The 12,246-nt window shown below is 35.9% G+C and overlaps 1 protein-coding gene across 1 annotated transcript; it reads right to left on the reverse strand.

Annotated features, from left to right (window-relative positions):
- Positions 1-5,879: 5,879 nt before the first annotated feature.
- LOC110798849 (probable RNA-binding protein ARP1) lies at positions 5,880-9,857 on the reverse strand. Its single transcript, XM_022004047.2, has 5 exons — positions 9,388-9,857; positions 8,951-9,264; positions 8,828-8,870; positions 7,388-7,679; positions 5,880-6,294 (listed from the first exon to the last, which is right to left on the reverse strand). Exons 1-5 carry the CDS (start codon positions 9,592-9,594, stop codon positions 6,275-6,277), a joined length of 876 nt encoding a protein of 291 aa, XP_021859739.2. The 5' UTR covers positions 9,595-9,857; the 3' UTR covers positions 5,880-6,274.
- Positions 9,858-12,246: the final 2,389 nt, after the last annotated feature.

The raw sequence follows: 12,246 nt of genomic DNA on the forward strand, positions 1-12,246 counted from the left end.
ACGTACTATTTGTGTGACCCTACGGGTTCATTCAAGAGTAAGATGTGGATTAATGTTATTAATTCCACTTGAACTGAAGCGGCCTCTAGCTAGGCATTCAGCTCACTTGATCTCACTGAATTATTAACTTGTTAATTAATACTGAACCGCATTTATTAGACTTAACATTGAATGCATACTTGGACCAAGGGCATTATTTCCTTCAATATATATATATATATATATATATCATTATCCATCACAATTATAAATTTAAAATAAAGGGCAACACAAGATCCATGAAACCCGAATTTTGAATAATTTGTCTTCAATTACCAATAAAATTAACTTATAAAAACTTAAGTAGTTAAAATTCATAGTACGTACATGTATGTTACTAACCAGAATCCAAAAATACACGCATCTATATCACTAACCGAAATCCAAACCAAATAGTACAAAACATCCTAAATCCAACCTAAGAACTAAAACCTAGAAAAACTAACTAGCTAGGATGTACTATATACTAATACAATTATTTATAAAGGCTCATAAGCTACATAATTTACATTAAAATATCCAATTTTGGAGCTTCTTGCCATCTCTCGTTTTGCAAATTTGGAGCCGCCGAATATGCTCCATGTCACATGCTAAACAACCTTGGGAAATAAAGGCAAGCTAAAGCAGTCAACATTAAAAAAAAATAGATTTGTTCCGTATGAACGACTAGATAGCATAAATCAATCCTACGGTTAAACACACATTCAGGCACTAAAAGCTAATGTGTACAATATCTAAGACAAATTTACATGTGTTTCCAAAATACGAATTGAATCTACATGTACTTAAGAAAGAAGTTGGATTCTCAGTTGTGGAACCCTATAAATTACTTCGTACAGTGTGAGTGCCAAGGAGGGATCTCAGTACATAAACCACAATGAATTGCGACATCAGAGATTTTCATGTTCTGTTGAAGAACCAATGTTATAATAATTATTATTCTGCTACCATCCATCTATACATACTGTGATTGTAATTGACTCACAGTTAACAAGTATGTATAACAATGGAATCATATCTCACTTAACTGTTCAATAGCCTCTCTTACAAGGTAGACTAGGATAAGTTAACCCTACTATATGCCCCACCTTAAAGCAAGAACCACAATGAAGGCACTGGGATACGTTTGGCTTACTGTAAAGGTAGGGTACATAATATTTGCTTCCTAAGAAGATTGAAGATTCAAAAGCGGAAAAGCTTTCTATAACACATCCAACGATAATTTATACAATTAGATGAAATGATTTATACCGAAGAGTTCACATACTGAAGAGTTAACATCCAGTTTCATACCTTAAAGCATCTGTTAAAGGGAGTATGTGTATCCCAATATCCTTTAAACAACAAGCTAGAGGTGCATGTTAATAGATGTCATCAGTGGGTCTCATTAAGCCACCATATACAACTAAATCTACTAACAAACAACATAGTAGAATTAAATGTCTCCCCCATTTGACAAGAACAAAGCTGCAAATGAAGAGCTAATACTCCAGCATAATTCAATTTCAAATTTTAAAAAATCGTAGAAAAAATCTTCTAAAACAAAAGAGAACCCATACCATATCCACATGTCTGATGTTGAGTTCAATCCCTTGGAGTCCTCTTTGGGAATTAACTTGGATATAACAAAACCTGGCCTATTGATAGACACATGGAGGCAAGTAAGAGCTAATGATCAACACACGCCCCTTTTACTCCTCTTGCACATTAATCTCCCACAGTTAAAAACCTCATTCCAACCTATACTACAAATCTACAATATGAATCATAAATACAGTTTTTCCCGCATTATTTTTTTTTTTGGTGAAAAAGTGGGCCAAGCCCAAAGAGAAAACAAAGCTAGAGCTACAAGAAAAGAAAAGAACAGAAATTAAAGAAAGCTGGGAAACTACAAAAACAAAACTAAAGAAGAAACAAAACAGCAAGCAGCCTCTTAGAATCTAAGCAGACTGCTCCAAGCTCATACGAAGCTCCTAGTTAGGTACCATTCTTGGCCATGCCACACCTCCAAGATCCTCCAATAAAACGGCACGAAGATCCTTCGGGATCGCCCTTAGCAGTTCGAACTTTTGACCTAGATGAACTCCGTAGTTTGCTAACCAGTCAGCCGCCCGATTAGCCTCCCTATAACAATGACCAATTGTAACCGTCCAACCACTACGCATGATATAAGCCTTACATTTCCTAATTACATGAATGTAAGGGGAATTAAGAGGTGTCTCATCAACCAACAGTCGCACTACCACCTCCGAGTCAACTGAAATTTGTACTCTTCTATGTCCTCCTTCCCAAGCTACACACATCCCACGCAAAACAGCAAGAAGTTCAGCCTTTGTACAGGTGCAGCTACCACAATTCAGAGCAAATACCTCATGTATCTCACCTGCATGACCCCGTATCAGTCCCCCGCCACCCGTCGGTCCCGGGTTACCCTTAGCAGCCCCGTCTGTGTTAAGTCTCACCCAACCTTCCCTTGGATGCATCCACCTAATTAACACTTCAGACCTCTTCCTCTTAACACCACACTCCACCACCTCCTCTCTGTCCATAGCTCTTCCTATCTCCCTCACTCTGGCCATCACAAAAGCTCCCTGGTCTATAGGAATGCTTGGATTATCATTAAAAATCCTCTCATTTCTCCATCCCCACAACCACCAACAAGTAGTAGCAAAGATACGAGGCCATTGTTCACCTTTTCCATTCCCATCAGGTGCAACATTACTAAGCATCCAATTTTCAAATGTTGGCCTATTGATAGACACATGGAGGCAAGTAAGAGCTAATGATCAACACACGCCCCTTTTACTCCTCTTGCACATTAATCTCCCACAGTTAAAAACCTCATTCCAACCTATACTACAAATCTACAATATGAATCATAAATACTGTTCTTCCCGCATTATTCCTTCCAATACTTTTATATAAACTAACCAGGTTTATATGTTTTCTTCAATACTAATTAACTACAACTATTTTTGTGCTCTTGTGACATTCAAATGAATTAAAGATCAACACTCGTAGTTAGGACATTCAACAACTCATAGAGCAGTACCTGGAACAATTTTAACTTGAATCCCCTTATGCTGTAGGAAATCCATCTCTTCGCCACCGCGTCTGAAAATCTAGCACAATAATCACACAAAAAAACCACAATTATATGGTTTACACAATCTGTTGACATAATAAAAAGTCATTGTTAGCACATAAACATTACTTACAAGAGGATCTCCGCCTTTAAGTCTAACAACATTAGCACTAGCAAAACGCAACAGCAGCTAATAAACCTCCTCATGGGTCCTACTATGATACCCATCAGTTTTCCAACATACAGAAGCCTGGCATTGGGTAGCCGACGACCATCAATTCACATAATAGAACATAAATTTCAAGTTGAGGCAATGACCTAAATATCCAAAAAAATGAGAACATTGGAGACAAATTGACAACTGAAGTTCTTTGAATTTCGTTTACAGTGTGTCGTAATCTTAATTAGTAAATAAATTGAGGCATAATCTTCAAGGTTTTGGAGTAGATCTAGAAATTTCGAGGAAGAGAGGTGAGAGTGATAGAAGTTAGGGTTGAGGGGAGAGGAGAAGACAATAGAGAGAAAGAGGGGTGGGGCGGGTTCATTTTTTCCAAAATGTGAACACCGAGGCCGCTAATTGAGACCACGTGCAAAGCACGTTATTTCTCTACATTCCTCGACGCTATTAGTGACTAGAATTAGGTAGACACAGGACAACGTCGAGAAAACACGGATAGTGTACTCTCAGCCTAACCGTATAACCCAAGCGTCGAAGCCAGAGCGTCTAGAAAACATGCATTTTGTAGTAGTGATTAGATGAGCGAACGACCCATAAGCAGAGAGCCACGTGTCACATATATTTTCTCATGGACGCCTTTTAATATATAGTATGGATATTGCATTGATAGTAAAAATATTTTGATGACGCATGACCTACGTGATTCTTATATGTACCATTTAAATCCGACATGTAGGATTGCCACAACTAATGTACGTTGTCGCAACTTGCGACCTTTATCATCACCCTTAAAGCTAGTTTTCTTCCATTTTCTAGTCTTCCTTGAACTTCACCGATCAAGAGGTCTCCTCAGTACCAACTACCAAGTCTTAGCAATATCCTTGTACTGCAGATATAATGGCACACGAAAATACGAAACACGGTCGACGGGACAATGATCTGCCCAATTTGTTACTCCCTCCGTTCCTAAATAAGTGTCACTTATTGGGAACGGCACGAAGCTTAATAAAATTGTGAAGTGTGTAAGATGTAATAATTGAGAATATTTTTGTTTTGGGAAGGAAAAAGTAGATAATTATTTATTGATAAAGTACAAATAAAAGTGGATGTGGGGATTAAAAAGTGGAAAAGTGTAGAATGTGTAAGTAAAAGTAATCATGATTTATGAAAAATGGAAAAAGTGTATGGAAAAGTGTGAAAAGTGTATGGAAAAGTGGGAAAAGTATATGTTCAAAAATAGAAAAGTGACACTTATAAGTGAACGCCAAAAATGAAAAAGTGACACTTATTTAGGAACGGAAAGAGTATTATCAAAACAAGGAACCAACATTGTGTGGTTTTATTTTTCAATGTGTGTCGATGACTTGAGTATTTCAAATTCCTGCATGATGCTATTTTGAGATCTAAACACTATTTGAACTATTTCTTTCATAAGATATGTACGGGATGATTCACTTTCTCAGAGCAAGTACAACAGTCTAGACGGTTGTACTTACTCTAAGGGGACTTGTTGTACGGGATAATCCCGTGGCCAATCTAAGTACAAGAATAAGGGTCCCAAGGCCCAAAGACAAGAATAAGGGTCTCAAGGCCCAAATGCACAAGAACAAACTGCAAATGGGCCAAGGCCCAAGTCTAAGACTTAATATCCTACAAACCCCTATAAATACTCATTATGGGGGAAGGTAAGGGGGGGGGGGACTTTCTCCACTCTCACACTCTACTCTTTACTTTCTCTCTATATATTATACTAGACACTAATGTTGGGCGTCGGAGACCCCGATCCGGGAAACCTCCTCGGGTCCGGGGTTCACTTTCCAGGAACTCACGTTCACGTTCTAGATAAGAAGATCCGACCACAACATCCGATTCCAATACCGGAACAAGATATACTTAAATCAAATAAACCCGGTCTTGTTGTTTGATCTTTGCTTGAGCTTGCACATATCATATTTAATATTCATACTCAAGCTTAAGTCTAAACAAAATCAAATTGCACATTTCATGACCCTTATCATGGCAATATGGCATATAGATTTAGGTGATAATTAAGTTGTCATAACCCCATACACCCCGAAGATCACGATGTAACACACGTACGTACGTGGTACGTTGTATGTACACTCACTTGTTGTAACCTTTAGTACTCGATTTACAGTTGAATAACGCTTATGCTTGAATAGATAGTTCTGACTGCAAATCCCGTACAAAGTACCATAAGGATATATTATGCTTATATTCGCATGTTGTAATGGTCAGAACTCGAGCTTCGTTAGCATGTGGGCAACCCATACATGGTTCAAAATAACATGCATGCTAATTAAATAACTTACGTACTCCATATCTTTGGATCTCATGTACAAATTCTACCAGCTGTAAAGATTCTGTAACTTTTGAAAAATAGATATGATATGATCATAAAATACGATTTTTTTTTATAAAAGAAGTAATGCTTCGGTAGTTTACTAACTATCAAGACACACGTCGCGGTCACCCACCACTTACTATACAGACATACTATTAAGTGTCATTTAACAATTAAGTAAGAATTGGATCGTATAATATAAGACTAGCCGATAAAATAATTATAACATTTTTTATATATATTTCGATTTTGGATATGTAGGAGAGATTACATAAGTACTATGATATTATTACACAACATGATTTCCATGATCATGTGGGTTAGAGAAGAAAACTAGAGGGAGTAGAATAAATGAATATATTAATTGTAATTAATTAATTATCCAATACCTAAGAAAATCAATTAATAATTAAAAAAATTGGATTAAAAAATTAGGGTTTTTTTGGGGCCCTTTTATCTTGTTTTGGTTGGAAAGATGAGCCATTCTTGATGAGATGATAATAATGTGATTCTGAGCCAAAGACACAATCTTCCATGCATTCTTCTTTTGCTTGCAATTATTGAATGATTCTTCCTTTCTTTAAGCTCTCCCTTGCTCCAATTGAACCTACTCCACTGTCAAGCACACTGAATCCCATGGTATATATCAGTTTATAGTTCTTACCTAAATTAGTTAATAAAATAAATTCAATCTCCTAAGTCTCATTTAAGCATAATAATAATAATACTAATACGGGTATACAATTATTATGACGACCAGTAACAGTTCTTGAACAATGATGGAGGCAGTATATATAAAAAAAAAGAGGCAATATACTCCTCGTGTAGTATGAGATACTCACAATTAATTATGCTCAAAGTTGAAGGGTCGGGACTAAAATTAGACTACAAAAGTTTTCGCCAGGGACTAGGCCCACCACAACCATAGTAAAGGTTTGTCACTGATGTCAACCTAAAATTTAATTTTGGATCTAAAATAAAGTGCAGAGTGCCCTACATTACTACATATGCACATAATACAAATGAACATCTAAAGTTAAATGAAATATTTGAACATCAAAGTCGTAATTCATAAATAGAAAACTGAATCAAAATTCTAACATGTACCTATCTTATACTTCGTACTAGACTGAACAAATTTGTAAATATCAATGTTAGAGTTATTGTAAGTCCATCTCTAGCAGGATATTAAAATCGGCTTGTAAATGATCTCAAGTAAGATAGCAATTTTATTTTAAAGCTGTTAATGTCATTATCATAGTAGTGGTACTTTGTAGTGAAGACATAGATTGTCATTGATAGTTGCACACATGTAATGCCAGCAAAAATACGTGCGACCATGTCTCTAAAGACAGCCGAGGCCGAAGGAAGGGCATGATTGATGCCAACTAGACCACTACATGAGGCATAATTTAGAATTGAGGTTATGATTTTTTTTATGAATTTATTATTCGTGATCTAATTTTTGGATTAAAGGACAAAAATGATACATTAACTATCTTGCATAAGGTGGAGAAATGCAGAGTTGATCCCTTATGAGACTGTCTAACTAAACAAAATTTTCAAACTCATAGACTTTTAAGTGATTTTATGACTTTTTCGTTGATTTTTTTTGTTTAACTAATACGTATTTTAACGAAATAAAATCCATCAAACTTGCTTATATACGAATTTGGCATGTATAAAGTGATTAAATGTCTAATTTATAAAGAAAGTATACCTGAGGGAGGGGTTACGCAAATGGGAGTAATGGGCTTAGAGATAATGGGAGGAGAAACAGTAATTGGGCCAGCAGAAGAAGGTGGGAAAATGTGGGCTGGTAGGCCCATAGCAGCAGCCTGGTGATGGGATTGGTGTTGATGTTGGTGGTGGTGGTGGTGATGGTGAGAGTAAGGGTAAAATGGGTAATATGGCATCAATGTGTTTGCTCCCGCCATCATAGCCTGACCTGGATACATCTGTGTGTAATGCTGCCCACCGTTTATGTAGGCCCCACCACTGTAGCTTAACTTCTGCAATTACAGTAACATATTAGTTTGACCATTCAGTCAACAATATAACGGTCCTAATTACGAAAGGAGAAAAAAGAAAACTCAAAAGAAGGAAAGGGTAGGGACCGAGGGAGAAGATTTTTCGATCTTAATTGTACAGTCAGTTATACCTAGAAAGTATATTTAATTGTACGGTGAAAATTTTTGAGATATGATAACTTTTAGCATTTGGAATAAAAAGTTATTTCGTTAATTTGTTGTGCACATTATTTTAGGCAAAGTATCTGAAATTGACAAATAATAATACAATGTATATTGAAATTGATTTTTAGTGTGAATACCAATTTTTTTACTTATCAAAAAGTAAAATAAAATTCAATGTATATTGAAATAAATTAAGAGCAACACATATCGCATTGGGTTTTTAAGCTCAAAGAGATACATTTTATAAGAAGAATAGATAGATGATTGATCTGATAAATATACGAAATGGAAGGAGTGTCTTTTTATATGGTTCCATATTACAAATGAAAATCATGAGAAGAAAAATGAGATGCTTATGGTTAATTAGAGGGGACCACCAATTTGTTTTCGTGCAAATTTAATGTGTGTATATGATCATTGGTCATATGAAATCTTATGCAAAGATACAATTGAAACTGTTGTCATCGTTGGACTCATATTAGTTTGCAACTTTGCATCAAAAAGAGTTGCTGGTCTCACAGATGAAGTCATTAGGTGAAATTTTAGTACGGACTAAAAATTAACCATTTTATTGCCACTTTTTGGAAAATAATGCTTGGTATTATGGCGTACGATTTGTTTGGTTACGCTTCACAATTTAGTATATGGATCCGTCTAGGAGAATTACACACCCAATGTTATTTTTAAGTCCATTTGAATTTGAGAGATCACCTTATTAGCCAAAGAGCAAAATAATGAACGCGGATATGTAATATAAAGTACACTCTGGCATATAATGAACACATAATGATTTGTGCACGCTAAGTTTAAAATGTTTGCGATCACAAAACATAAAACAGTTGAAGATTTCACTATTTCAATTATAGTTTCAACAACCAAGTCAAACATAAATTTGCAACACATGACAATGTACGTAGTAATTATAGTTGAATTGAAGTAGTATGAAGTAGGGAATATTTACTTACATGATTGTAGCCAACATCAGCTGCAATATAGGTTGGAGAGTACCTGAAATAATTTCAAAATAACAATGTACATTAGATTATAAATTTCCAATTCACAATTGTTACAATTTAATTAAATTATACCCATAGAAAGGAACAGCTTGATGGGGATGAAACGGTGTCGTTGTAGTAGGCGAACTAGCACGACCAGCAGCAGCAGGATAGTACCACTGCACATGACCTGCAGCAGTAGGTGCAGCAGCCGTGGTGGTACCACCAACATTGGTGTTGCTATTGTTTGACACTTGCCGTTGATAGGGTTGCGGAGTGGTGGAAGATGCTCGAGGTGGACGGCGAGCCCCTAGTGCAGCTAGGTTGCAGTTAGCACGTCTGCCGTTGATAATTGGTGTTGCATCTTCACATGCCTTCTTTGCTGCCTCTGCCTCCTTAAAAGTCACCTGTACGTTTTAATTAATTAATTAATATTAATATTAATATTAATATTATTATTTGTTATATGTAAATGATTATTCTAGTGTCGAAAGCAAAGATCGATAACGATAACGATAACAATAACTTACAAAGCCATAACCCTTGGATCGACCGGTGATCTTATCGGAAATGATAACCGCCTCCAAGATCTCACCGTACTTCTCAAAATGTTCGTACAATGATTGCTTAGGCGTCTCCCATGCTAACCCTCCTACGAAAACTTTCGTAAGTGTTGTGTCGCCGAATTGCGATTTAGTATTACTATTGTCGTTGTTGTTGTAGTCGCTCATTGTCATCTTAGAATTAGATAGATAAGATTTATCAAGTGTAGTAGACTAGTAGTATATATGTAATGGAAGCTGAGTTTTTACTTTTTAGAGAAGAAGGAATAATAGAGGAGTGAAATTAAGACAAGGGGGCCCGGGAAATATAAGGGGAAGAAGGACAGTATGGGAATTTTGAATTGAGACAGGTAATGACAGGTAAGAATATGGTGATTAGGAATTGTAGTGCTATACTTGTCTCTTAGCTTCTTAGCAACGTGAACTCATCTCTCTCCAATCTTGGATGTTTTTTCCCACTCTAATGCGGCGTCTCTACTGTCATCTTTTATTCTTATTTTTTACGGAGTAACCCCTTTTTGGAGAATATTTAGCAAGGAAATTGCTTGTTATTGGAAACTTCGTCAAATAACTTTTTGGGTTAGAGACACTATTACGCAACATGGAGTGGCCCATGGCCCAACAAGAAAAACATGGCATGGTGTAACCCAGTAAGTACAATATGGTACCAACACGAAGTTGTGTAGCCCGTAGCCCGTAGGTGGTGCTAGGATCGCAATTGTTTGGGAAAAACACCACAAGATACATCAAACCAAACATGTTATATTAAGGGAAATTAAGATTTAAAGGCTTAAGTAGGGATGTCAGTCAGTATTTAATGGATATCCATTAATCTGATTCACCCACATTATTAAGTGGATAGATACCCGAATTAAACAGATGAGATACGGGTGACGGATCGGGTCGGATATGGATGATGCACGAACTCGATTCATCGCCCTTTTGAGAATTTCAGCATGGCACGAATGAGTCACATAACATATAACTAGTGGTTGGATATTGGCTAGACCTAACCAAGCCCATGACACATGGGCTTGACACTTGGCAAAAGGCACAAACGATAATTGTTTTACGTATATTATGATTTCACTTTTCTCTATATTTTTTCTTGTGAGGAAACCACGAAATAAAAATATTTTACAATTATATCACTTGACAATTGTTTTCTCAAAAGAGTCTAAACTTGATCAAGTAATTAGGACATTCGATACACATGAACATACTAACCTCGTATCATAATCATTAAAAAGTAGAATGGAAGTTGTAAAATAAGAGTGAGTTGGGGAAGTTAGGATTGGAGAGGCAATGATGCAAGTAATTGAGGTCCCTAATCCATGAATGACGCGTGAGAATCTTGAGAAATTACATTGAATTGAATAAGAGAATCCTCTTACTTTTAAGGGTTACAAATTAATAATATTAATAAAAATGATTAATGTAAAAATAAGTAGAAAGGGAGTCCGTATGGATCCAGCATTATCATCACATGCAGTAGCGTGGTGGCATACAATTAAGTATATTTGTAAATAAATAGACAACAAAGCTTTAGGCATAGATTAGATGAGAGATGAGAGATGAGAGTGTAGTACGTAGATCGACAATTAGACATACATTCATGAATACTTAATTATGCTAACAACCTATTTATCACATGCTCCTTCTCATCCCCTCACTTTTCATCCCACTACCAAGAAGCTTCACTCCACTTGCTCACTTGTTTGTGCACTATCACGTGATCGGATCAACCCCATGCATCCTTAGTCCTTACACAATTATGCACTTCTTCCCCCCACTAACTAGTAAGCACAACCCGCCCTCGATCACGATCCATGAAAATAGCTAATGTTCGTCATTTAGTTACAAATTAGTACTATTGTTATAAATCAAAATATTGGCAATGTGATTCATGTATTTGATGCTTCGATCAAGGTATTTTTTCTTCTTTCCTGCTTCACTAACTCTAAGTAAAGGTATACTACCAATGCATGCATCATTTATCATTTGCGCAGTACGTATTTATCAATCAATTTTGACAATATTTCTTTGGCCATTATATAAGGAAAAACATAGTCAAGTGATCGAGATCTTGTTAAATTCGTATTAATGCAACGATTCCAAACATTAACTTTTTATAATTTTACTTATATGCATTTAGAGATATTAATATCCAAAAAAGCGTGTTAAAATACGTGTAAAAGAAATATTCCATGTATTGGTAGCTAGTAGGTAATACTACTTCAAATATCTCGATCATTTTTCCTAATCTTACACATCGAGAATTCGAGATATAAACACACATGTGAGTATAATGAAAATAACGAATTTGTTAACAATTATTGAGTACTTAACCCGTACGTACCAGGTTATGTCCCTTTTTAGATTCATAAATCCACTCCACTTTTGGGGTCAAAGGAGGTTAGTTTGACCCATCACTTTTAATACGTTATGTATACTTTTCATTCCAAGTAAATCATAAGCCCTCAAAAAAAATAAAAACAAAACTATACGTATTTTAACCCAGCTAAGTTTGGTCTAATAATAAAGGTCGTACTTTTTAAGTTTGAACCTCCAATATTAAGGTTGGAGTTATCTTCTTCCCTATTTCTTTAAAGGGACGCGACTACTAACTTAAGCTGCGTTGAGTTGAGTAGAGTGATTGACCCGTGCAAAATTTCAATCCTGTAAAAAAATTCTTCTTACTCCGTACTACATATATAAAATAATGAGCAAATATCTCAAATTTTACTACCTACGGAGCAAATATCTGCAAAATAATGAGCAAATACCTACGGCGTAAAATTATATCAAGGGAGTATATTTAAACAA

Source organism: Spinacia oleracea, chromosome 1, assembly GCF_020520425.1.
Source record: "Spinacia oleracea cultivar Varoflay chromosome 1, BTI_SOV_V1, whole genome shotgun sequence".
Taxonomy (NCBI): Eukaryota; Viridiplantae; Streptophyta; class Magnoliopsida; order Caryophyllales; family Amaranthaceae; genus Spinacia; species Spinacia oleracea.